General features: G+C 50.0%; 1 protein-coding gene and 1 long non-coding RNA gene across 2 annotated transcripts in view; both read left to right on the top strand.

Annotated features, from left to right (window-relative positions):
• The first annotated feature begins 1,895 nt into the window (after positions 1–1,895).
• Positions 1,896–7,015, top strand: LOC119698719. The gene is made up of 3 exons (XR_005256212.1): positions 1,896–2,021; positions 3,251–3,297; positions 6,891–7,015. It is a non-coding gene; the product is annotated as an uncharacterized LOC119698719 (long non-coding RNA).
• Positions 7,016–7,266: 251 nt separating this feature from the next.
• The window catches only part of LOC119699141, a 63,134-nt gene continuing 44,308 nt past the window's right edge, over positions 7,267–26,092 (top strand). Inside the window, exons 1-4 of the mRNA XM_038132189.1 lie at positions 7,267–7,413; positions 7,952–8,112; positions 8,578–8,624; positions 10,971–11,185. Of these exons, the coding sequence (XP_037988117.1) occupies positions 7,267–7,413; positions 7,952–8,112; positions 8,578–8,624; positions 10,971–11,185 (570 nt within the window). The remainder of the gene's footprint in view (positions 7,414–7,951; positions 8,113–8,577; positions 8,625–10,970; positions 11,186–26,092) is intronic.

The raw sequence follows: 26,092 nt of genomic DNA, 5'->3' as shown, positions 1-26,092 counted from the left end.
CAGAAGGCTTAGAAAATCTTAAAAAATCAGGGTGACATTTGTGATTGTCAGAACTACAAGTCACAGCTGTGTGGGTTTTCCCTGTGGATTTGCTGAAGACCAGCCTCCAGAAGGAATCTTTGTTTCCCTCCTACATTTGGAGCCTTCCATCCTTCCCTTCAGACTTGCTAAGTCAATAGTGCTCAGAGGAATTGACCACAGGCTAGTCCCAGGAAAAAAAAACAACAAAGAAATTGTCCCAAAAATTAAAAAAACCCTGAGGTCCACACCCATGAGATGTGTTGATGATAGAGGTGGGAGCTGACCAAACCTACTTCTTGCCTTGTGAGCATGGCTCAGCCTCACACAGAGGTGATGGTGGAGCTGGGCCACTCTCTGTTGGGAGGAAGGGTCTTGTGGCAGCCCAGAGAGGCTGTGCACATTGGCAGGGAAGAGTTGTGCCCTGCATGTGTCCCCTGCAAGGAGCTGTGCTGCTGCCAGTGCCCCGTGCAGCTGTAGGGCTGCTCAGCTGTGGGGCAGGGAGAGGAGCAGGAGGGTGCATGTGCAGCTGAGGCATTCCTGGAGAGCACAGGGCTCTGGGCTCCCTGCTGTCCCAGGGCAGCCCAGAGGCCAGGCTGTTCCTGTGGGAGCTCTGGGAAGTGGCTCAGGGTGTTCCCCATGGCCTGCTTCATGTGTCTGCCAGGAGGAGCATGCTTCCCTGTGCAGCTGTTTAGGAGTTTCCAGGAAGTCTGTCCCATGAAATATGGAGCTTGAGATGCTTTAGGTTTGCATTGCGGGCTCTGATACATTTTGTGTCTCCACTTTGCAGGCCTGACTGGCTACCCTCTTGCCAAGAGGTTTTCCCTGGCAAGTCCCTCCATGCTCCTTCCCTCCAAGCCGCTGCCTCCCATCCAGAGGAGCTCTCCTGCTGCCATGCCAAGCAAGATGTTCCACGGAGAGCAGGAGACTGGGAAACGTGGCAGCAGCTTTGAAGAGCAGGGTAGAAAGAGCGAGGGGCTCATTTCAGGGGGAAAAGGAATTAAGGTAAGGAGATCAAGCGATGTCCAGTGTGGTAAATTTTCATTTGATATGCTTTTGACAGAGCTCTGAGACCTCTTCCCTGTCAGGAACTGACCCTTTCAGTGAAGTTTGAACAGGTCTTGGTTTTGCCCCTTTACTGGGCCAGAAATGATGGGATACTAAGCATGGGTGTGCATCTGCCCCTGCTGCCTCCAGCCCCATTCCTGGCCATGGCGTGGCGGCCCTGGAGCAAGTGGGGCAGGCAGAGAGCTTGCAGAGAGCAGCAGGGCAGGGAGCTGTGCTGAACTTCCTCAATGCCAGTGAGCATGAGGTGATGGATGTGTGGGAGCTGGAGAGCAGCGAGCATCCCGAGAGCTCAGCAGCATCTGGGCTCCAAGGCTGCTGGGGAACTGTAGGAGGGAAGGGCAGCAGCAGAAGAAATGAGGGGCTTGAGCAAAGCAGGTGTTGACATGGCTTAGAATGGCTTTGTGGGGACATGGCTGGAGATGAGCCCTGGCTGTGAGGCACCTTAGGGTCAGGGAGAGAACAGAGATCTCAAGCCACTGCCATGCCATCCAGAAGGCCAGTGGAGGCAGTAGCACCCCAGAACATCTTCATGTCAAACATGTGGATGCCGGCTGGGAATGCAGCCCCACTTGCAGAGGAGTGAGCAGGAGGGGAGATGTGTGAATTGGGTGCCATGGTCCCTCCCTCACCAGTTCCCTTTCTATTCCCCATCCTGTGCCAATCTGCTCCATCAGTTTGGCTTGGCCTTTTCTGCCAGGTTCCAGTTGAGAGCAGAACTAAATCTCTTCAGGTAGGAATGCTGGCAAAGCTGGATGCTTTTTCTACTCTTTCCAGGCTTCCTTGCCATACACCAGTGGTGGGGAAATGAAGAAGGCGTCACTGGGACTGCCTTTGATCCCCCCAATACGCAAGGCAGGAAGTCTCCCTGTTGGCAGTGCTGCGGGGTCTCTGCGCAGCTCTCCCCGGCTGGATTTCCAGGAGTCCCGGGAGATGAGGTAAGCCATGGTGTCTGCTGCTCCAGTGTGTGCTGTTCACCTCACTCTTCCCATCTCCTGTGGTGATTTTCCACAGTCTCCCACATATTTAGGCAAACCTCTGTGTATTCGGCATTTGGCCCATGCAATGTCAAACCCAGCAGCAGTGCTCCAAGAGCACAGGTGGTGGTGGGGAAGAGGAGGCAGGGCTTGAAAGCACCTCAAGACAAGTCCTCTGCTGGACTTGGCTATTCATTCCTTCTGTAATGTTTGTGGTGTCTCTTGGAATTGGATTACCTGGGTCTGGATCCTGCAGAACTTTGAAAGCTGTGATCTGGGACTGATAACTTCTGCAGCCAGAAGAATACGCATGGGCAAATAGTGGCTGCTGGAGAGGTGTCTGGAAATTCAGGTGCTGATTCTGTAAACATCAGGTGTAATTTCTCTGTTCCTGGGCCTCCACTGTGATATGAGATCCCTGATTAGTTTTGGGATGTAGATGTATAATCCAATCGAAGTTTAATGTTTAGATCTGGGCGTAAGTTCAAAAGAGGACAAGGTACTAGAGAAGAGTTCTAGGACTGTACCTGATGGAAAGATATTAGCTTGGATATATGTGAGAAAATGCAGCTGTGAAGCTTATCAGAGTATAACCATAAAGAGGGGGTGACAGAAGTACCATTCCAATTGAAAATCTTTGGTAGGGCTTTTAAAGTGCAATGTAAATATTCTTCCCTAGCAGCTGAGTTGGAAAAAGCCATTTTGTTCTGGAAAGAGCCAGGAGGTGTAATATCATTGTCAGGAGACAGCAGTGCTCTCTGACCACATGTGGCACGAGGCTGTCCCCAGTGTAAGGCAGGGGCAGCAAAGTCCAGCTTTGGCAGCAGTACAGAAGTAGCTGCCTTCCACAGAGACTCGTGTCTCAGCTCAGCAGCTCTTGCAGCTTCAGAGAGGCTGTAGGAGCAACTTGGCTCCAAAAGGGGAGACAGCAGAATTGGGGCGTTCTGATGCAAGCTGAAGACTGACTGCTGGTTTTATGGCAGAGCTTGGCCAGCTCTGTGTGACTTCAGCAACTGAAAGCTGAAGGACAATTAATCAGCTTTGCATGCTGTTGGGTTTCTGTGTCGCATTTCCTCCTTCATAGAAGTGATCATGCTAGCTAGGAAGGTTTTCCTCCTTTCATGATATGCTTAGTCCCATCCTTCTCTTTCTGCCTCCTCATATGTTCTTTTGTCCTGCATTTTCTCCAGGCCAAGATCCAGCAGCACAAGCCAAGAGAAGACGTTGGAACATGCAGGTAGGTAGAGGGCATGTCTGTCCCAAAATGACCTTCCTAGTCTTGACTCTGAGGTGACAATTGGGAAGCTAGTTTGAAACGCAATCTTTGAAAATTTCTTTAAATTCATTTCAATTCATTGACGGGCTCAGTGGACTGTCCCAGAGCCCAGTCCCTGGGAGTGTTCTCCAGTGGTGCAGTGAAAATTCCTCCAGTGTGAAGTGTTGAGTGGCAGGAGCTGGAGTGGTTCATTGGGGCCCTGGAAGTTCAGTGTGGAAAAGAAAACATTCCTCTCCATCCTGCCCATGCCTCTTATCTCCCTGCAGCCTTTCTAGTGTCAAAATGAGTAGAGAAAAGGAAGGCATTTAGCATGAAATGAGAAATGTTCCCACTCCTTCTGCCTGCTTTTGGAGGAGAAAACTTTTCCTTGGGGTAGTTTCTGAGCTGAGCCTTTTGAAATGTGAAGGAGATTGATGGACATTGCCTGGTTTTGCACTGGCAGAAATAGGGAAACCTCCGGTGATAGAAAGGCCTTTTGACTTTTCCAATGAAGGAGCAGGAGACTTGCAAATGGCTGCAGCCTAGGCAGGGTGTGATTTGGTCATCCTCTGACAGCACAAGCCCACAGCCACCTAGGGCAGGTTCCCAATGCCAAATCTCTTCCCTGTGTTTCTCTGCCTGTGTCAGTGTTGCAGGCGGAGGCTGGGGGAGGAGATGCCTTCTGCCTTGTCCCTGTCCCTGCCTTGCCTGATCCCTGAAGAGTGGAATGGTGCCAGACAAAATGCAGTCTCTGGGGCATCTGGGACAGGGAATGCTTTCAAGTTGAAAGCCTCAGTGACACTGTTGTTGTTCCTTTGGCATCTCTGGGTGTGTAATGATAGGAGAGATTGAAGAAATCATTGTGCTGATGCAGAAAAAGGGATCAGATCCCCTGGTTCCTTGGCGATCAGATCCCCTGGTTCCTTGGCTCAGGGTTAGTTCTGCCAAATCCGGGGTATGGCCTGTTTGGAATGACTCCTTCATTGCTGATCTGCAGCTGCAATGCTTCATGCAGTTAAGGAGAAGTCTTGGTCATTGAAGAAGTTGAAAATTTTTCTGGATTAGTTCTGGACTAGGAATGACTAATGTCAATCATCCTTACCTATCTCTCTTTTATTAATGGCTGGGACATTTTACAGAGGGAAAGAATTCCTGTTTTAAGACAAGTATTCCTCTCATAGTGCTTGGATTCCCCATGGTTTTACACTCTGTGAAACCATGTAAAGAATTAGTTCTCTTCCTTCCAACAGTTCAGTTGGAGAGTATTTCAGAAGGACATGGCCTCCACTCTTTCCATTAAGAAAAATTGAAATTGACAGTATTAACCAAGATCAGGAATGTTTTGAGGCAGATGATGTTTATGTTGGGTTTGGGGGTCTCTGCAACAAAGAAAGCAGGAAGTAAACCCCTGGAACAATGAAGTCGAACAAAGGAGGAACGTTTGGATGGTCAGTTTGTTGCCAACAGCTCTCGGCCAACTGAATTCTGGGGCATCTACTGGGGAGTGCAAAGCTGCTTTTACTTCCACCATGCGGTGCCATTGTTTGTGTGCCAGCACTTGGTTTGATGGGAAGAGAATGAAACCAAATCCCACACCAACAAGCTGCAAGCCAGAACTGAGTGGGAATTACAGAATGAAAGGCCTTGAAAGGTAGCTTTGGATAGGGTCTACATCCTAGAGAGTGTGAACCCCTCAGGCCTGGCCAGGCTGTGCTTAGGGCTGGCTGCCCTTGGGAAGGGAGTGGAAGGGGATGGAGTTGGGGTGGGGCTTTGCAGTCATGGGAACGAGAGAAGCATGGCCAGCGTGTCACAAAGGGGCAGCCCCAGGCTGGGCTGGTGAAGGCTGGGGTTGACACGGCCACAGCGGCAGCAGACGCGTCTGGCTCTGCCTCTGTGTGCCAAACGCTGGCGATTGGAGTCACCCGACCTTGCTCTAAGGCTGGGTACCAAGCTCCCGTCGCTGTCAACCCTGAGAGCGATCCCAGATTCAAACCCAGATACTTCTGCTGGACAGAAGCATGGGTTCGAAGATGGACTTTACTGGAAAAGGAAAGACCACTGAAGGAAAAGGTGAGGATAGAGGGGAGCTGAAAGGCTGGAGCCAGATGGAAAAATATCCCCGCAGATTTCAGGGAAAACTGGTGCATGGTGGTCAGTGCTGGCTCGGTGTTAGAGTAGGTGGCTGACAGCTACAGATGGTCCTGCAAGGACACCCATGGCATCGCAGCATTGTCTCATTAGTTTACGCTGCTTTCTCCTTTCTGACACTGGCCAAATCCCTCATACTGTCAGCCAGGACAGGGACTGGGGCCACAGCTGACCCCAAACTGGACATGGTCATGAGATGCAAGTCCTGTTGCTTTCTCTGCCGTCACTGTCGGGTCTCAGTACGGATAAGCTTCCCGTTCTTCCTCTGCTTGCGGATCGGGTCCAACATTGAGGATGGTATTAGGGTGCTATAGAAACACCAATAAGGCCTGCCTGGTGGCTGAAGAGTCTTTGTGTGTCACTATAGGGCACAAAATGAACGACACGCACACTGCTGTTCTTAAGGATAAGAAAAAAAAGGGGAACCTTTATTTTGTGACTTCAGCATTTACAGTTTTCCAAAAGTGACAGTGGATTTTGGAGGGTGACAGTGCCACCTCTGCAATGACACTGGACAAACTAACAGTCCATCAAATTTCTCATCTTCAATGAAAAAATTTAAAACAAGGAGGTATTTACGGAAAGTTTGTGAAAAAGTGCATTACAAGAATGTAAACATCAGAAGGCTTAGAAAATCTTAAAAAATCAGGGTGACATTTGTGATTGTCAGAACTACAAGTCACAGCTGTGTGGGTTTTCCCTGTGGATTTGCTGAAGACCAGCCTCCAGAAGGAATCTTTGTTTCCCTCCTACATTTGGAGCCTTCCATCCTTCCCTTCAGACTTGCTAAGTCAATAGTGCTCAGAGGAATTGACCACAGGCTAGTCCCAGGAAAAAAAAACAACAAAGAAATTGTCCCAAAAATTAAAAAAACCCTGAGGTCCACACCCATGAGATGTGTTGATGATAGAGGTGGGAGCTGACCAAACCTACTTCTTGCCTTGTGAGCATGGCTCAGCCTCACACAGAGGTGATGGTGGAGCTGGGCCACTCTCTGTTGGGAGGAAGGGTCTTGTGGCAGCCCAGAGAGGCTGTGCACATTGGCAGGGAAGAGTTGTGCCCTGCATGTGTCCCCTGCAAGGAGCTGTGCTGCTGCCAGTGCCCCGTGCAGCTGTAGGGATGCTCAGCTGTGGGGCAGGGAGAGGAGCAGGAGGGTGCATGTGCAGCTGAGGCATTCCTGGAGATCACCGGCCTCTGGGCTCCCTGCTGTCCCAGGGCAGCCCAGAGGCCAGGCTGTTCCTGTGGGAGCTCTGGGAAGTGGCTCAGGGTGTTCCCCTGGCCTGCTTCATGTGTCTGCCAGGAGGAGCATGCTTCCCTGTTCAGCTGTTTAGAAGTTTCCAAGGAAGTCTGTCCCATGAAATATGGAGCTTGAGATGCTTTAGGTTTGCATTGCGGGCTCTGATACATTTTGTGTCTCCACTTTGCAGGCCTGACTGGCTACCCTCTTGCCAAGAGGTTTTCCCTGGCAAGTCCCTCCATGCTCCTTCCCTCCAAGCCACTGCCTCCCATCCAGAGGAGCTCTCCTGCTGCCATGCCAAGCAAGATGTTCCACGGAGAGCAGGAGACTGGGAAACGTGGCAGCGACTGCGAAGAGCAGGGTAGAAAGAGCGAGGGGCTCATTTCAGAGGGAAAAGGAATTAAGGTAAGGAGATCAAGCGATGTCCAGTGGGGTAAATTTTCATTTGATATGCTTTTGACAGAGCTCTGAGACCTCTTCCCTGACAGGAACTGACCCTTTCAGTGAAGTTTTTACAGGTCCTGGTTTGGCTCTTTAGCTGGGCCAGAAATGATGGGATACTAAGCATGGGTGTGCATCTGCCCCTGCTGTCTTCAGCCCCATTGGTGGCCATTGGCATGGGGGCCCTGGAGCAAGTGGGGCAGACAGAGAGCTTGCAGAGAGCAGCAGGGCAGGGAGCTGTGCTGAACTTCCTCGATGCCAGTGAGCATGAGGTGATGGATGTGTGGGAGCTGGAGAGCAGCGAGCATCCCGAGAGCTCAGCAGCATCTGGGCTCCAAGGCTGCTGGGGAACTGTAGGAGGGAAGGGCAGCAGAAGAAGAAGGGAGGAGCTTGAGGAAAGCAGGTGTTGACATGGCTTAGAATGGCTTTGTGGGGACATGGCTGGAGATGAGCCCTGGCTGTGAGGCACCTTAGGGTCAGGGAGAGAACAGTGATCTCAAGCCACTGCCATGCCATCCAGAAGGCCCGTGGAGGCAGTGGTGCCCCAGAATATTTTCATGTCAAACATGTGGATGCCAGCTGGGAATGCAGTCACATTTCCAGGGAAGTGAGAAGGCATGCAGAGTTCACATATGTGTGCCATGGTCTCTCCCTCACCAGTTCCCTTTCTATTCCCCATCCTGTGCCAATCTGCTCCATCAGTTTGACTTGTTTATTAATACCAGGTCCCAGCTGAGGGCTTTTCCAAATAATCTTGAGGCATGAATGGGGGCAAGGCTTGATCTGAGCACTGTGTTCTATTCTTTCCAGACCTCCTTGCCGTATTCCAGCGGTGGGGAAATGAAGAAGGAGTCATTTGGAAAATCTATGATCCCAGTAATATGCAAGGCCGGACGTCCCCGTGTTGGCAGCGCTGCAGGGTCTCTGCGAAGCTCTCTCCTGGTAGACTTTAAGGAGTCCCGGGAGATGAGGTAAGCCAAGGGGTCTGCTGCTCCAGTGTGCTGTTCACCTCACTCTTCCCATCTCCTGTGGTGCTTTTGCACAGTCAGCTGTCCCATGTATTTCGGCAAAACCTCTGTGTATTCAGCATGTGGCCCATCAATGATGATCCAGCACAATGTCAAACCCAAGAGCAATGCCCCAAGAGCAGAGGTGGTGGTGGGGGAGAGGAGGCAGGGCTTCAAAGCACCTTAGGATGGGTTCCCATCTGGACTTGGCTATTATTTCAGCCAGAGCTTGGCCAGCTCAGTGTGACTCCAGCAACTGAAAAGTTAAGGACAATGAATCAGCTTTGCATCCTGTTGGGTTTATATGTTGCATTTCCGCCTTCATCAGAGTGACCATGCTAAGGAGGTTTTCCTCCTTTCATGGCGCATCCATTTCCTCCCTTCTCTTTCTGCCTCCTCATATGTTCTTTTCTCCTCTGTTTTCTCCAGGCAAGGATCCAGCAGCACAAGCCAAGAGAAGACACTGGAACATGCAGGTAGGTAGAGGGCATGTCTGTCCTAAAATGACCTTCCTAGTCTTGACTCTGAGGTGACAATTGGGAAGCTTGGTTAAAATGCAATAGTTTGAAAATTTCTTTAAATTCATTTCACTTCCTTGACGGGCTCAGTGAGCTGTCCCAGAGCCCAGTCCCTGGGAGTGTTCTCCAGTGGTGCAGTGAAAATTCCTCCAGTGTGAAGTGTTGAGTGGCAGGAGCTGGAGTGGTTCATTGGGGCCCTAGAAATGCTGTGCAGGAAAAGAAAACATTCCTCTCCATCCTGCCCATGCCCCATATCTCCCTGCAGCCTTTCTAGTGTCAAAATGAGTAGAGAAAGGGAAGGCATTTAGCATGAAATGAGAAATGTTCCCACTCCTTCTGCCTGCTTTTGGAGGAGAAAACTTTTCCTTGGGGTAGTTTCTGAGCTGAGCCTTTTGAAATGTGAAGGAGATTGATGGACATTGCCTGGTTTTGCACTGGCAGAAATAGGGAAACCTCCGGTGATAGAAAGGCCTTTTGATTTTTCCAGTGAAGGAGCAGGATACTTCCAAATGGATGCAGGCCAGGCAGGGTGTGAGTTGGTCATCCTCTGACAGCACAAGCCCACAGCCACCTAGGGCAGGTTCCCAATGCCAAATCTCTTCCCTGGCTGTCTCTGCCTGTGTCAGTGTTGCAGGCTGAGGCTGGGGGAGGAGATGCCTTCTGCCTTGTCCCTGTCCCTGCCTTGCCTGATCCCTGAAGAGTGGAATGGTGCCAAAAAAATGCAGTCTCTGGGGCATCTGGGACAGGGAATGCTTTCAAGTTGAAAGCCTCAATGACACTGTTGTTGTTCCTTTGGCATCTCTGGGTGTGTAATGATAGGAGAGATTGAAGAAATCATTGTGCTGATGCAGAAAAAGGGATCAGATCCCCTGGTTCCTTGGCTCAGGGTTAGTTCTGCCAAATCCTGGGTATGGCCTGTTTGGAATGACTCCTTCATTGCTGGTCTGCAGCTGCAATGCTTCATGCAGTTAAGGAGAAGTATTGGTCATTGAAGAAGTTGAAAATTTTTCTGGATTAATTCTGGACTAGAATTGACATATCTCATTAAACCTTGACTGTTGTGGTTTAATAAATGGTCTGGCTGTTCTACAGGTAGAAAGTACCACAGATTCAAGAACTGCCTTCTTTTTACGATCTGACCTATGTCCGTTCAATTAAAAAAAAATAGAATTGTTATGTAGTGACATAATCAGAAATGTTTGGAAGCAAGTCATGTTTGTGTTAGGTTTGGGTCAATGCATGAACGAAAGAAAGCAGGGAAAAAAACGCAAGGGGCAATGAAGCTGAGCAAAAGCAGAATGTTTGAAAGCCAATTTGTTCCCAACATATTTAGGTGCTAGAATGGGGGGATAGGTAAGGGGAGTGCAAACTTTCTTTTATTCCTAACATGGGCTGCCACTGTTCTTGTGCCAGCACTTCCTTTGTTGTGAAGAGAAATGGAATGAGTTTGGAACCAACCAAAGCCAACCGAGAACTGAGTGGGAGTTACAGAAACAAAGGCCATGAAGACTAGCTTTAGAAAGCAAATACTTCCTAGGTGTAATTGTCAAAATCTGGAGACCTCTGTGGATTGTCAAAAGTTGAGAAGGAAAGGGATTTCAACGTAATGGATAAGCAGGGAGCAACACATAGGCAAAGCTATAGAAGCTTTCTCTCGTGGCTTGCCAGCTCGATTTGGTTCAGAGGAATTTGAGTGAGGCTAGTTTCATGAAATATAAAACCAGAGCGATCTTCTGAATAGCAAAAAGCCCCTTGGGTGCCTCATCCATGAGATGGATTAATTGTATAGGTGGGAGTTCAGGTAACTCACTTCTTGCCTTGTGAGCATGGCTCAGCCTCACACAGAGGTGATGGTGGAGCTGGGCCACTCTCTGTTGGGAGGAAGGGTCTTGTGGCTGCCCAGAGAGGCTGTGCACATTGGCAGGGAAGAGTTGTGCCCTGCATGTGTCCCCTGCAAGGAGCTGTGCTGCTGCCAGTGCCCCCTGCAGCTGTAGGGCTGCTCAGCTGTGGGGCAGGGAGAGGAGCAGGAGGGTGCATGTGCAGCTGAGGCATTCCTGGAGAGCACCGGCCTCTGGGCTCCCTGCTGTCCCAGGGCAGCCCAGAGGCCAGGCTGTTCCTGTGGGAGCTCTGGGAAGTGGCTCAGGGTGTTCCCCATGACCTGCTTCATGTGTCTGTCAGGAGGAGCATGCTTCCCTGTTCAGCTGTTTAGAAGTTTCCAGGAAGTCTGTCCCATGAAATATGGAGCTTGAGATGCTTTAGGTTTGCATTGCGGGCTCTGATACATTTTGTGTCTCCACTTTGCAGGCCTGACTGGCTACCCTCTTGCCAAGAGGTTTTCCCTGGCAAGTCCCTCCATGCTCCTTCCCTCCAAGCCGCTGCCTCCCATCCAGAGGAGCTCTCCTGCTGCCATGCCAAGCAAGATGTTCCATGGAGAGCAGGAGACTGGGAAATGTGGCAGCAGCTTTGAAGAGCAGGGTCAAAAGAAAGAGGGGCTCATTTCAGAGGGAAAAGGAATTAAGGTAAGGAGATCAAGCAATGTCCAATGGAGTAAATTTTCATTTGATATGCTTTTGACAGAGCTCTGAGACCTCTTCCCTGTCAGGAACTGACCCTTTCAGTGAAGTTTGAACAGGTCCTGGTTTTGCCCCTTTACTGGGCCAGAAATGATGGGATACTAAGCATGGGTGAGCATCTGCCCCTGCTGCCTTCAGCCCCATTGGTGGCCATGGCATGGGGACCCTGGAGCAAGTGGGGCAGGCAGAGAGCTTGCAGAGAGCAGCAGGGCAGGGAGCTGTGCTGAACTTCCTCAATGCCAGTGAGCATGAGGTGATGGATGTGTGGGAGCTGGAGAGCAGCGAGCATCCCGAGAGCTCAGCAGCATCTGGGCTCCAAGGCTGCTGGGGAACTGTAGGAGGGAAGGGCAGCAGCAGCAGAAGGGAGGGGCTTGAGCAAAGCAGGGGTTGACATGGCTTAGAATGGCTTTGTGGGGACACGGCAGGAGATGAGCCCTGGCTGTGAGGCACCTTAGGGTCAGGGAGAGAACAGTGATCTCAAGCCACTGCCATGCCATCCAGAAGGCCAGTGGAGGCAGTAGCACCCCAGAACATCTTCATGTCAAACATGTGGATGCCGGCTGGGAATGCAGCCCCACTTGCAGAGGATTGAGCAGGAGGGGAGATGTGTGAATTGGGTGCCATGGTCCCTCCCTCACCTGTTCCCTTTCTATTCCCCATCCTGTGCCAATCTGCTCCATCAGTTTGGCTTGGCCTTTTCTGCCAGGTTCCAGTTGAGAGCAGAACTAAATCTCTTCAGGTAGGAATGCTGGCAAAGCTGGATGCTTTTTCTACTCTTTCCAGGCTTCCTTGCCATATCCCAGTGGTGGGGAAATGAAGAAGGCGTCACTGGGACTGCCTTTGATCCCCCCAATACGCAAGGCAGGAAGTCTCCCTGTTGACAGTGCTGCGGGGTCTCTGCGCAGCTCTCCCCGGCTGGATTTCCAGGAGTCCCGGGAGATGAGGTAAGCCAAGGGGTCTGCTGCTCCAGTGTGTGCTGTTCACCTCACTCTTCCCATCTCCTGTGGTGATTTTCCACAGTCTCCCACATATTTAGGCAAACGTCTGTGTATTCGGCATTTGGCCCATGCAATGTCAAACCCAGCAGCAGTGCTCCAAGAGCAGAGGTGGTGGTGGGGAAGAGGAGGCAGGGCTTGAAAGCACCTCAAGACAAGTCCTCTGCTGGACTTGGCTATTCATTCCTTCTGTAATGTTTGTGGTGTCTCTTGGAATTGGATTACCTGGGTCTGGATCCTGCAGAACTTTGAAAGCTGTGATCTGGGACTGATAACTTCTGCAGCCAGAAGAATACGCATGGGCAAATAGTGGCTGCTGGAGAGGTGTCTGCAAATTCAGGTGCTGATTCTGTAAACATCAGGTGTAATTTCTCCGTTCCTGGGCCTCCACTGTGATATGAGATCCCTGATTAGTTTTGGGATGTAGATGTATAATCCAATCGAAGTTTAATGTTTAGATCTGGGCGTAAGTTCAAAAGAGGACAAGGTACTAGAGAAGAGTTATAGGACTGTACCTGATGGAAAGATATTAGCTTGGATATATGTGAGAAAATGCAGCTGTGAAGCTTATCAGAGTATAACCATAAAGAGGGAGTGACAGAAGTACCATTCCAATTGAAAATCTTTGGTAGGGCTTTTAAAGTGCAATGTAAATATTCTTCCCTAGCAGCCTAGTTGGAAAAAGCCATTTTGTTCTGGAAAGAGCCAGGAGGTGTAATATCATTCTCAGGAGACAGCAGTGCTCTCTGACCACGTGTGGCACGAGGCTGTCCCCAGTGTAAGGCAGGGGCAGGCAAAGTCCAGCTTTGGCAGCAGTACAGAAGTAGCTGCCTTCCACAGAGACTCGTGTCTCAGCTCAGCAGCTCTTGCAGCTTCAGAGAGGCTGTAGGAGCAACTTGGCTCAAAAAGGGGAGACAGCAGAATTGGGGCGTTCTGATGCAAGCTGAAGACTGACTGCTGGTTTTATGGCAGAGCTTGGCCAGCTCTGTGTGACTTCAGCAACTGAAAGCTGAAGGACAATTAATCAGCTTTGCATGCTGTTGGGTTTCTGTGTCGCATTTCCTCCTTCATAGAAGTGATCATGCTAGCTAGGAAGGTTTTCCTCCTTTCATGATATGCTTAGTCCCATCCTTCTCTTTCTGCCTCCACATATGTTCTTTTGTCCTGCATTTTCTCCAGGCCAAGATCCAGCAGCACAAGCCAAGAGAAGATGTTGGAACATGCAGGTAGGTAGAGGGCATGTCTGTCCCAAAATGACCTTCCTAGTCTTGACTCTGAGGTGACAATTGGAAAGCTTGTTTGAAACGCAATCGTTTGAAAATTTCTTTAAATTCATTTCAATTCATTGACGGGCTCAGTGGACTGTCCCAGAGCCCAGTCCCTGGGAGTGTTCTCCAGTGGTGCAGTGAAAATTCCTCCAGTGTGAAGTGTTGAGTGGCAGGAGCTGGAGTGGTTCATTGGGGCCCTGGACCTTCAGTGTGGAAAAGAAAACATTCCTCTCCATCCTGCCCATGCCTCTTATCTCCCTGCAGCCTTTCTAGTGTCAAAATGAGTAGAGAAAAGGAAGGCATTTAGCATGAAATGAGAAATGTTCCCACTCCTTCTGCCTGCTTTTGGAGGAGAAAACTTTTCCTTGGGGTAGTTTCTGAGCTGAGCCTTTTGAAATGTGAAGGAGATTCATGGACATTGCCTGGTTTTACACTGGCAGAAATAGGGAAACCTCCGGTGATAGAAAGGCCTTTTGACTTTTCCAATGAAGGAGCAGGAGACTTCCAAATGGCTTCAGCCTAGGCAGGGTGTGTGTTTGTCATCCTCTGACAGCACAAGCCCACAGCCACCTAGGGCAGGTTCCCAATGCCAAATCTCTTCCCTGTGTTTCTCTGCCTGTGTCAGTGTTGCAGGCGGAGGCTGGGGGAGGAGATGCCTTCTGCCTTGTCCCTGTCCCTGCCCTTGCCTGATCCCTGAAGAGTGGAATGGTGCCAAACAAATGCAGTCTCTGGGGCATCTGGGACAGGGAATGCTTTCAAGTTGAAAGCCTCAATGACACTGTTGTTGTTCCTTTGGCATCTCTGGGTGTGTAATGATAGGAGAGATTGAAGAAATCATTGTGCTGATGCAGAAAAAGGGATCAGATCCCCTGGTTCCTTGGCGATCAGATCCCCTGGTTCCTTGGCTCAGGGTTAGTTCTGCCAAATCCGGGGTATGGCCTGTTTGGAATGACTCCTTCATTGCTGATCTGCAGCTGCAATGCTTCATGCAGTTAAGGAGTAGTATTGGTCATTGAAGAAGTTGAAATTTTTTCTGGATTAATTCTGGACTAGAATTGACATTTCCCATTAAACCTTGACTGTTGTGGTTTAATAAATGGTCTGGCTGTTCTACAGGTAGAAAGTACCACAGATTCAAGAACTGCCTTCTTTTTACGATCTGACCTATGTCCGTTCAATTAAAAAAAAATAGAATTGTTATGTAGTGACATAATCAGAAATGTTTGGAAGCAAGTCATGTTTGTGTTAGGTTTGGGTCAATGCATGAACGAAAGAAAGCAGGGGAAAAAACGCAAGGGGCAATGAAGCTGAGCAAAAGCAGAATGTTTGAAAGCCAATTTGTTCCCAACATATTTAGGTGCTAGAATGCTGGGGATAGGTAAGGGGAGTGCAAACTTTCTTTTATTCCTAACATGGGCTGTCACTGTTCTTGTGCCAGCACTTCCTTTGTTGTGAAGAGAAATGGAATGAGTTTGGAACCAACCAAAGCCAACCGAGAACTGAGTGGGAGTTACAGAAACAAAGGCCATGAAGACTAGCTTTGGAAAGCAAATACTTCCTAGGTGTAATTGTGAAATTCTGGAGTCCACTGTGGATTGTCAAAAGTTGAGAAGGAAAGGGATTTCAACGTAATGGATAGGCAGGGAGCAACACATAAGCAAAGCTGTAGAAGCTTTCTCTCGTGGCTTGCCAGCTCCATAGAGTTCAGAGGAATTTGAGTGAGGCTAGTTTCATGAAATATAAAACCAGAGCGATCTTCTGAATAGCAAAAAGCCCCTTGGGTGCCTCATCCATGAGATGGATTAATTGTATAGGTGGGAGTTCAGGTAACTCACTTCTTGCCTTGTGAGCATGGCTCAGCCACACACAGAGGTAATTTTAGAGCTGGGCCACTCTCTGTTGGGAGGAAGGGTCTTGTGGCAGCCCAGAGAGGCTGTGCACATTGGCAGGGAAGAGTTGTGCCCTGCATGTGTCCCCTGCAAGGAGCTGTGCTGCTGCCAGTGCCCCCTGCAGCTGTAGGGCTGCTCAGCTGTGGGGCAGGGAGAGGAGCAGGAGGGTGCCTGTGCAGCTGAGGCATTCCTGGAGAGCACCGGCCTCTGGGCTCCCTGCTGTCCCAGGGCAGCCCAGAGGCCAGGCTGTTCCTGTGGGAGCTCTGGGAAGTGGCTCAGGGTGTTCCCCATGACCTGCTTCATGTGTCTGCCAGGAGGAGCATGCTTCCCTGTTCAGCTGTTTAGAAGTTTCCAGGAAGTCTGTCCCATGAAATATGGAGCTTGAGATGCTTTAGGTTTGCATTGCGGGCTCTGATACATTTTGTGTCTCCACTTTGCAGGCCTGACTGGCTACCCTCTTGCCAAGAGGTTTTCCCTGGCAAGTCCCTCCATGCTCCTTCCCTCCAAGCCGCTGCCTCCCATCCAGAGGAGCTCTCCTGCTGCCATGCCAAGCAAGATGTTCCACGGAGAGCAGGAGACTGGGAAACGTGGCAGCAGCTTTGAAGAGCAGGGTGGAAAGAGCGAGGAGCTCATTTCAGAGGGAAAAGGAATTAAGGTAAGGAGATCAAGCAATGTCCAGTGTGGTAAATTTTCATTTGATGTGCTGTTGACAGAGCTCTGAGACCTCTTCCCTGACAGGAACTGACCCTTTCAGTGAAGTTTTTACAGGTCCTGGTTTGGCTCTTTAGCTGGGCCAGAAATGATGGGATACTAAGCATGGGTGTGCATCTGTCCCTGCTGCCTCCAGCCCCATTCCTGGCCATGGCATGGGGACCCTGGAGCAAGTGGGGCAGGCAGAGAGCTTGCAGAGAGCAGCAGGGCAGGGAGCTGTGCTGAACTTCCTCAATGCCAGTGAGCATGAGGTGATGGATGTGTGGGAGCTGGAGAGCAGCGAGCATCCCGAGAGCTCAGCAGCATCTGGGATCCAAGGCTGCTGGGGAACTGTAGGAGGGAAGGGCAGCAGCAGCAGAAGGGAGGGGCTTGAGCAAAGCAGGGGTTGACATCCTGCAGAGTGGCTTTGAGGGGACATGGCTGGAGATGAGCCCCTGGCTGTGAGGCACCTTAGGGTCAGGGAGAGAACAGTGATCTCAAGGCACTGCCATGCCATCCAGAAGGCCAGTGGAGGCAGTAGCACCCCAGAACATCTTCATGTCAAACATGTGGATGCCAGCTGGGAATGCAGTCACATTTCCAGGGAAGTGAGAAGGCATGGAGAGCTCACATATGTGTGCCATGGTCTCTCCCTCACCAGTTCCCTTTCTATTCCCCATCCTGTGCCAATCTGCTCCATCAGTTTGACTTGTTTATTAATACCAGGTCCCAGCTGAGGGCTTTTCCAAATAATCTTGAGGCATGAATGGGGGCAAGGCTTGATCTGAGCACTGTGTTCTATTCTTTCCAGACCTCCTTGCCGTATTCCAGCGGTGGGGAAATGAAGAAGGGGTCATTTGGAAAATCTATGATCCCAGTAATATGCAAGGCCGGACGTCCCCGTGTTGGCAGCGCTGCAGGGTCTCTGCGAAGCTCTCTCCTGGTAGACTTTAAGGAGTCCCGGGAGATGAGGTAAGCCAAGGGGTCTGCTGCTCCAGTGTGTGCTGTTCACCTCACTCTTCCCATCTCCTGTGGTGCTTTTGCACAGTCAGCTGTCCCATGTATTTCGGCAAAACCTCTGTGTATTCAGCATGTGGCCCATCAATGATGATCCAGCACAATGTCAAACCCAAGAGCAATGCCCCAAGAGCAGAGGTGGTGGTGGGGAAGAGGAGGCAGGGCTTCAAAGCACCTCAGGATGGGTTCCCATCTGGACTTGGCTATTATTTCAGCCAGAGCTTGGCCAGCTCTGTGTGACTCCAGCAACTGAAAGCTGAAGAACAATTAATCAGCTTTGCATCCTCTTGGGTTTATATGTTGCATTTCCGCCTTCATCAGAGTGACCATGCTAGGAAGGTTTTCCTCCTTTCATGGTACAGTCATTCCCTCCCTTCTCCTTCTACCTCCTCATATGTTCTTTTGTCCTGCATTTTCTCCAGGCCAAGATCCAGCAGCACAAGCCAAGAGAAGACGTTGGAACATGAAGGTAGGTAGAGGGCATGTCTGTCCCAAAATGACCTTCCTAGTCTTGACTCTGAGGTGACAATTGGAAAGCTTGTTTGAAATGCAATCGTTTGAAAATTTCTTTAAATTCATTTCAATTTATTGACAGGCTCAGTGGACTGTCCCAGAGCCCAGTCCCTGGGAGTGTTCTCCAGTGGTGCAGTGAAAATTCCTCCAGTGTGAAGTGTTGAGTGGCAGGAGCTGGACCTTGGGGCCCTAGAAAATGCTGTGCAGGAAAAGGAAACATTCCTCTCCATCCTGCCCATGCCTCTTATCTCCCTGCAGCCTTTCTAGTGTCCAAATGAGTAGAGAAAAGGAAGGCATTTAGCATGAAATGAGAAATGTTCCCACTCCTTCCTCCTGCATTTGAAGAAGAAGCCCTTTCTTTGGGGTAGTTTCTGAGCTGAACCCTTTGATATGTGAAGGAGATTGATGGACATTGCCTGGTTTTGCACTGGCAGAAATAGGGAAACCTCCCGTGATAGAAAGGCCTTTTGACTTTTCCAATGAAGGAGCAGGAGACTTGCAAATGGCTGCAGCCTAGGCAGGGTGTGAGTTGGTGATCCTGTAATGATGACTTTAGAGGCTTTTGATTTCCTTTGTGGACTCTGTTACATTTGTGTCTTCACTTTGCAGATCTGACTGGCTACAGTATTTACAAGAATCTTCCTCCTAGACGTCCCTCTTCACTCCTTCCCACCAAGCCCTTGCCTCCCATCCGAGAGAGCTCTTCCTCTATCAAGCCAAGCAAGATGGATGATGGAGAGAAAGACAAAGGGCAAACTAGCACTGGCTACAATGATGTCAGAAGAAGCAGCCAGGAGCAGAGTCCAGAGGGAAAAGGACATAAGGTAAGGAGATCAAGCTAAGTCCTGTGTGGTAGATTTTCCATTGATGGGCTGTAGGCAGAGCTTGGAGACCTTTTCCTGTGCTGTGAGCCCAGGGAAGCAGCTGAGGCAAGGAAGAGCTCAGCTGGACACTGCGCCTCTTTGCAATGGATGTCTTTGCAATGGGTGTGTAGTGCAGACTTCATGTCCTCAGCATGTATCAATAGCAGGAGAGGTCTTGGAGTGGTTTCTGGGCTCTGTTGTGGTTCCCTGTCTGTCTTATTGCTGAGAAAACAGCAGCAAGCAGTCAGAGCAGCTGAAGTTGTCCTGTCTGGAGAAGCAATCCTTCTCCATTTAGTAACCTGTATGTATTTGTGAAGCATCTCTGTGTCTTGGTGGTGTTTTCTGACAGCTGTGTCTGCTTTGGATGGAAAAAGGTGTTTGCTGGAACCTGCAAGCCAGGTTGTCTCAGCTTTTGAGTTGTACAGCCATGGCCCCTGCACAGTTGTCTCTGAAGCTATTTCCAGACTGCATCATCTTTTGGAGAGTTGTGTGCTCTGGCATGGCTTTGTCCAGAGGGAAGGGCTGGGAGGTGGCCATGGGGAGAGCAGCCCAGAGCCCCGGCACACGATTGCCTTTGCAGCAGGGCCAGGACCTGCACTTGTTTTGGGTTTGCCGTGGGGTGCAGGAGAAGGCAGATGAACAACAGCTTTGGTGGACAGAAAGTCCAATCACAGGCTAGGCTGCTTGATTTCAGCCTCACAGAGAAAGGGCCCAATGTATCCGTGACAGGAACTGACCCTTTTAGTGAAGTTTGAACGGGTCCTGGTTTGGCTCTTTAGCTGGGCCAGAAATGATGGGATACTAAGCATGGGTGTGCATCTGCCCCTGCTGCCTTCAGCCCCATTCGTGGCCATGGCATGGGGACCCTGGAGCAAGTGGGGCAGGCAGAGAGCTTGCAGAGAGCAGCAGGGCAGGGAGCTGTGCTGAACTTCCTCAATGCCAGTGAGCATGAGGTGATGGATGTGTGGGAGCTGGAGAGCCGCGAGCATCCCGAGAGCTCAGCAGCATCTGGGCTCCAAGGCTGCTGGGGAACTGTAGGAGGGAAGGGCAGCAGCAGCAGAAGGGAGGGGCTTGAGAAAAGCAGGGGTTGACATCCTGCAGAGTGGCTTTGTGGGGACATGGCTGGAGATGAGCCCTGGCTGTGAGGCACCTTAGGGTCAGGGAGAGAACAGTGATCTCAAGCCACTGCCATGCCATCCAGAAGGTCAGTGGAGGCAGTGGTGCCCCAGAACATCTTCATGTCAAATGTGGATGCCAGCTGGGAATGCAGCCCCACTTGAAAAGGAGTGAGCAGGAGGGGAGAGGTGTGAATTGGGTGCCATGGTCTCTCCCTCACCAGTTCCCTTTCTATTCCCCAACCTTTGCCAATCTGCTCCATCAGTTTGACCTGTTTGTTCCTGCCAGGTCCCAGTTGAGGGCATATGTAAATGTCTTGAGTCATCAAATGGGCAAGGGTGCATGATTGATCTGAGGGCTGTGTTCTATTCTTTCCAGGCTTCCTTGCTGTATTCCAGTGGTGGGGAAATGAAGAAGGTGTCACTGGGACTGCCTTTGATCCCCCCAATACGCAAGGCAGGAAGTCTCCCTGTTGACAGTGCTGCAGGGTCTCTGTGCAGCTCTCCCCAGCTGGATTTCCAGGAGTCCCGGGAGATGAGGTAAGCCAAGGGGTCTGCTGCTCCAGTGTGTGCTGTTCACCTCACTCTTCCCATCTCCTGTGGTGATTTTGCAGTCAGATGTCCCATGTATTTCGGCAAAACCTCTGTGTATTCAGCATGTGGCCCATCGATGATGATCCAGCACAATGTCAAACCCAAGAGCAATGCCCCAAGAGCAGAGGTGGTGGTGGGGAAGAGGAGGCAGGGCTTCAAAGCACCTCAGGATGGGTTCCCATCTGGACTTGGCTATTATTTCAGCCAGAGCTTGGCCAGCTCTGTGTGACTCCAGCAACTGAAAGCTGAAGAACAATTAATCAGCTTTGCATCCTCTTGGGTTTATATGTTGCATTTCCGCCTTCATCAGAGTGACCATGCTAGGAAGGTTTTCCTCCTTTCATGGTACGGCCATTTCCTCCCTTCTCTTTCTACCTCCTCATATGTTTTTTTCTCCTCTGTTTTCTCCAGGCAAGGATCCAGCAGCACAAGCCAAGAGAAGACCTCTGAACAAGCAGGTAGGTAGAGGGCATTTCTGACTGAAAATGTCCTTCCTAGTCTTGACTCAGAGGTGACAATTGGGAAGTTTGGTTAAAACGCATTTTTTGAAAATTTCTCTAAATTCATTTCAATTCATTGATGGCCTCAGTGGACTCTTAGTGTAATGATAGGAAAGATGAGACTTAAAAACAATTCTGCTGATTCAGAAAAAGGGGGCAGATCGCCTGGTCCATTTGCTCAAGGTTATTTCTGCCAAATCCTGGGTTTGGCTCCCTTGGAATGACTCCTTATTTGCTGATATGCTGCTGGAATGCTTAATGCAGTTAGGGAGAAGTCTTACTCAGTAAGTAAGGTGAATGACTTATGTCATTCGTCCTTTCCTGTCTAACTTTTATTTCTGACCTGAGCATTCTGCAGGGTGAAAGAACCCAGTTTTGAGACAGGCATTTCTCTCATAGTGCTTGGCTGCCACATGATTTTATCCCCTGTGAAGCCGTGTTGGGAATTAGTTCTCTTAGTTCAAACAGCTCTGTTGGGGAGTATTTCAGAATGACCGGCCATCAGCTATTGCCATTAAGGACATTTGGAACTGTCAGTATTAGCAAGGTCAGCATTGTTTTGAGATAGGTCTTGTTTGTTTGGGTTTGGGTGTCTCTGCTGAAAGGAAAGCAGAGAATAAAGCCCTGGAACAAGTAAGTAGAGCAAAAGTGGAACATTTGGATGAGCACTTTGTGCCCTACAAACACAGGCTCACTGAATATTGGGCACATCTAACGGGGAAAGCAAAGCTGCTTTTGTGTCTAACATGTGGTGCCATAGTTTGTGTCCCAGAAGTTCCTTTGTTGGAAAGAGTAATATAAAGAATCCCCCAAACTGCAAAACCCGACCTAGAATTGAGAGGGAAATACGAAAAGGAAGGCTTTGAAAACTACTTTTGAAAACAATTACTTCCTTACCAGAGTCAGACTCTAGAGAGCACTGTAATTCCCAACTGTTTGGAAGGAAAAGATCCTGTAGTAGTGGGGAGGCAACGGGCACCACATGAAGTACTAGAGCTCTTCTCTCTTGGCTTGCCAGCTCCATATTGTTCAGAGAAATTAAACTGATGCTAGTTTCATGAAAAATAAACAACCAAGCAATCTTTCCAGTAACTAAAACACACTTTGAATTCCTCACCCATTAGAAGGGCTGACTCTAAAGGCGTGCATTCAATTAACTCACTTCTTCTCTTGGACCTGGTCGACAGCTTCTTCTGAATCTACAACAGAAACCCAGAGAAAGAAGGAAAAGAGCTCTCAGTGTAAGACAGGACCTGGGATGCCTCTGTTCCCAAGGGAACTCACGGACCCCTTCGGCTTGGAGATTCAAGTGCCGGGTGCCGGCCTTGGGAATGGAGGTCTCAGCTCCCAGCCGGCTCAGGGGGCCTTGGCCCAGGAGCCCCAGGAGCATGGCTCAGCCTCACAAAAAGGTAAGGTGGGGGCTGGGCCACTCTCTGTTGGGAGGAAGGGTCTTGTGGCTGCCCAGAGAGGCTGTGCACATTGGCAGGGAAGAGTTGTGCCCTGCATGTGTCCCCTGCAAGGAGCTGTGCTGCTGCCAGTGCCCCGTGCAGCTGTAGGGCTGCTCAGCTGTGGGGCAGGGAGAGGAGCAGGAGGGTGCATGTGCAGCTGAGGCATTCCTGGAGAGCACAGGGCTCTGGGCTCCCTGCTGTCCCAGGGCAGCCCAGAGGCCAGGCTGTTCCTGTGGGAGCTCTGGGGAAGTGGCTCAGGGTTTTCTCCTGGCCTGCCTCAAGTGTCTGCCAGGAGGAGCATGTTTCCCAGTGCAGCTATTTAAAAGTTTCCAGGAAATGTATCCCATGAAATATGGAGCTTCAGATGCTTTAGGTTTGCGTTGCAGCCTCTGTTACATTTTGTGTGTCCATTTTGCAGGCCTGACTGTCTGCTATGGTCCCAGGGAGGTTACCCTGGGATCTGTATTTCCCTGCCGTCTTCCCAGAGGCTACTACCTTCCAAGGCCTTGCCTTCCATCCAGAATTGCTCTTCTTCCTCAAAGCCCATATCTTACACTTCTCTATTACTAAATTGGCCATTCTGCATGGGGCAAAAAAATCCGGATTTACGAAGTTGTTTTTTTCTACTTTGTTGCCACATGATTGAATCCTCTGTGAAGCTGTTCTTCTGAATGATTAGTTCTCAGAATTTGAACAGCTCTGTTGGAGACTATTCCAGAATGAGCTCCATTGTCCTAGTTGCATTAAGAAAATCAACCACTAGTCAGGCTGGCCCGAAAGTTGCCCAGTCTCATGCAGTTTAGAAGGAAAATCCTTGGGGAAAATGAATTCTCTAGTGTCAAGAGGACAATTCATATTTGGGTATCACTCCGGCAACCCGAGGCTTTTTTTTGAATGTCCTCTAAAATATTCCAACCGAGAAGAAAATGCTGCTCTAAATGCATCCAGGTATTAGAACCCAGGACTTCTTTTAGGAACCGGAACGAAGACGTTCACTAAAATCAGCATGAATAAGGGCAGAGAAGAATCACTGTCAAGAGCAATCTCCATCTCTGTCCTTCTCTATCAGACACAGAGGCTGTCTCCAGCATGCAGGGGCTGAGGCCTTTGTCATGCAGCAGGTTTCAGTCTGCTGGCCAACAGAGTAATGTCATGTCTGCTGCCAGTAGCCCATCCCTTGAGAGAGGGTCTAGGCATTGCACCTTGCTGCTCTCAATCCCAATCTCTGTGTCTTAGGAGAGCTCTGCAATCTGGAACCTGTCTTGCCTGTTGCGCAGCATGGCATTTTTGGGGGCTTGAAGTCTGCCAGAGATTTATAGGAACCTTTGCTTCCATTCCCAGGCCTCCCACTGAGCCAGGCCAAGGAGACAGACCATCCAGCAGTGCTGGTCTTACGAGGGACAAAGAGCTGAGGGCCCAGCTCTGCAAAGGTAAGGGCTAAGGACAGGGATGAGCAGACTACCTTTCCAGTGGCTGTTTAGTGCTGGGCCCAAAATGTCCCTGAAAATCATAATCTTCCATTCCTTGGGGAATTGGGGTTCTCTTGGGAATATATTTGACAGCTACAGGGCAATTGCTTGGCCATTTCCAGTGGTGCCAAGGTCACTGGCTTGGAGATGTTGCTAAGGTGATGCCAGAAGCATTCTAGAAGTGCAAAGGCTGTTTTAGAGAAGTTCTGAATGGCAGAGCAAGCTTCACATCAGTGAAGGTGGGCAAAGTGCATCCTTGGCAGCAGAGAAGCAAAGATTCTAATGTTGAGTGTAAGCAAGGCTGCCAAATAAAATGGGAGACTTTGATTGTTCCTGGTTACCCTTGTGGCTGTATCTCACAGGCCTCTCATTCTCAAGTTTTCTGCTCATGAATATCAATGCTTTTGCAAGTTGTTTTCACGGGACTCCTCCTTTTGCTCTGCTGGTCTCAGAGACCAAGTCCTTCAGAGCTGAGTCCTTCAGAAGGCAGGAAGTGACAAACAGCTGCAATTCCTGGCCATCAGTGTTAAGCAACAGCTCATTAGCCCTCCTTGCTGGCTGTTGCACATGATTTTCATTCTCCTGCCATGGCCTGTAGGAACTGAACTGCCTGCTCACTGTCATGTGAGCTCTTCATCTGTCTTGGAGCACTCCTATGAGTTTCATGCTTCAAGCAGGGCTTCCTGACATAGGCTGTGGTTGCAGTAGTGGAAGGTTGTGGCAGTGAAGTGTTCCACCCCACTGTGTGTAATTGCCAAGGTGAGGATGGGAGACATTCCTCTGAAACTATTGGAATGTCTATGGAGCTGCATGGAAGCCTGTGGAACTCTCTGGACTCTGTGCTCCTGGTGGGATGCTGTGTGTGGTTTGTGTGTCTCTGCTTACAGTCTGTGCTGTATTTCCATTGCACCTAGGAGCGTGCTACATTGTGCAAGTTGGCTCCAAAGAGCTCAGCGTGGAAGGAAATGGAGCTTTTGGTAAAAGAGCTGAAGAGGAGACAAAAGGAAACATCCTTGAAGCTTCTCCCACAGACAGTTGAGCCTGGGGATGCAGCTGAAGCAAGTAAGTGGTGGCTACACTTGTGGTGGTCCTTCTTGACACTTGCTTGCCCTTTGCACAATGTTGCAATCAGACTGGGGGGCTGTTCCGCTTGCATCTGAGTGGAAGCTTGCGCTAGGATTTAATTCTGTTTCCCAAAGAAAAATACAGAGGCATGAAGTGTCTTGCCAATGGCCTCACTCAGTCAGTAAGAGAATATCAGCTTCCCAACTTTACCTCGAAAGTCTTCCAGAGTAGAAAACTCTGTCTTGCAAAGTACACTGGGGCTTCAGACTCTCTCCTGGAGAGCAGCCTCCAGGGAAGGTGAAGCCAAAAGAATGCTTTTCAACCGGGGTGCAACCTGGAAGAAACAAAATTCAAATTCTTCTGATGAAGATTCCAGAGATCCTTCTCCTGCTGCTCCCTGCTGAGGAGCTGGCGCTGTAGAGCTGTGCTGAAGCCCCAGCCAGTGCTTCTGCTGTAGCCCCAGGAGCAAGCAGCGTTCCCGACTGCATCCCGGCTGAGGGGCTCTGGCTGCAGGGCTGTGAGCGCTGCCCGAGGGCGGCAGCAGGGCCCTCAGGGGGCAGCGCTCAGCCTGAGGGCATCACGCAAGGTTATCTGCACTTTCTTCTGGTAACTTTCCCTGCCAGCCTGTGGAACAGGAGAACAAAAGCAAAGCAGTACTGGGTTTTTCTTGTTTCTTAGGAAAAACATCACTGCAGTTTGCTTTTAAGCTAGAAGAGGGTAGATTTAGATTAGATATTAGGGAGAATTTGTTTTTAAAGGAAGGGGATGAAAAGCTGCCCAGATTTGCCCAGAGAAGCTGCTGTTGGGCTATCCTTGAAGGTGTTCAAGGCCAGCTTACATGGGGTTCTGAGGAACCTGATCTAGATGAGGATGTCCCTGCGCACAGGGGTTGGACTAGATGGTGGTTAGAGGCGCCTTCCAACCCCTACTCTTCTAGGATTCTGGGATTCTGTGATCACTATCCCATGTTAGTGTGCCATTGTTATACTTGAAGATCTTTGAGATAACAAAGAGATGTTACTCAGCTCCAGCAACCTTTCTGGCCCTTTCCATTGTCACCCTGTCCAGCACCCTCCACTGACAAGCTTCTCTTTGGTCCCTGTAGCCTTTAGCCTCCCGCCTGTCGCTGGCACAGCTCCTAGTGTGCAGAGAAAACACCCTGGTAGTGCCATGAAGAAAACAGTCGTCAGAAAGCAGGACAACGTGCCACTGCTGCCCAGTACGCCCACCCTCCGTGGGGATGACAGCTTCCCACGCAACTCCTCAGGTAAGCCTGCCCTGTGGCAGCTTTTTCCTGCAGGGGTTTGTCTTTGCACAAGGGGCACAAACTGCCTCCTGCCTCAGGCAGCACAGCTGGCATCTTGGGTCCGTGGTGTGTCTTGAAAATGAGCAGCAAATCTACTTTGGAGTTACTCCAGCTAGATATC

This window comes from Motacilla alba, chromosome 3 (genome assembly GCF_015832195.1).
Source record: "Motacilla alba alba isolate MOTALB_02 chromosome 3, Motacilla_alba_V1.0_pri, whole genome shotgun sequence".
NCBI classification, from domain to species: Eukaryota; Metazoa; Chordata; class Aves; order Passeriformes; family Motacillidae; genus Motacilla; species Motacilla alba.
The sequence above is the reverse complement of the archived record's forward strand: the minus strand, read 5'-3'. Positions and strand labels throughout refer to the sequence as shown.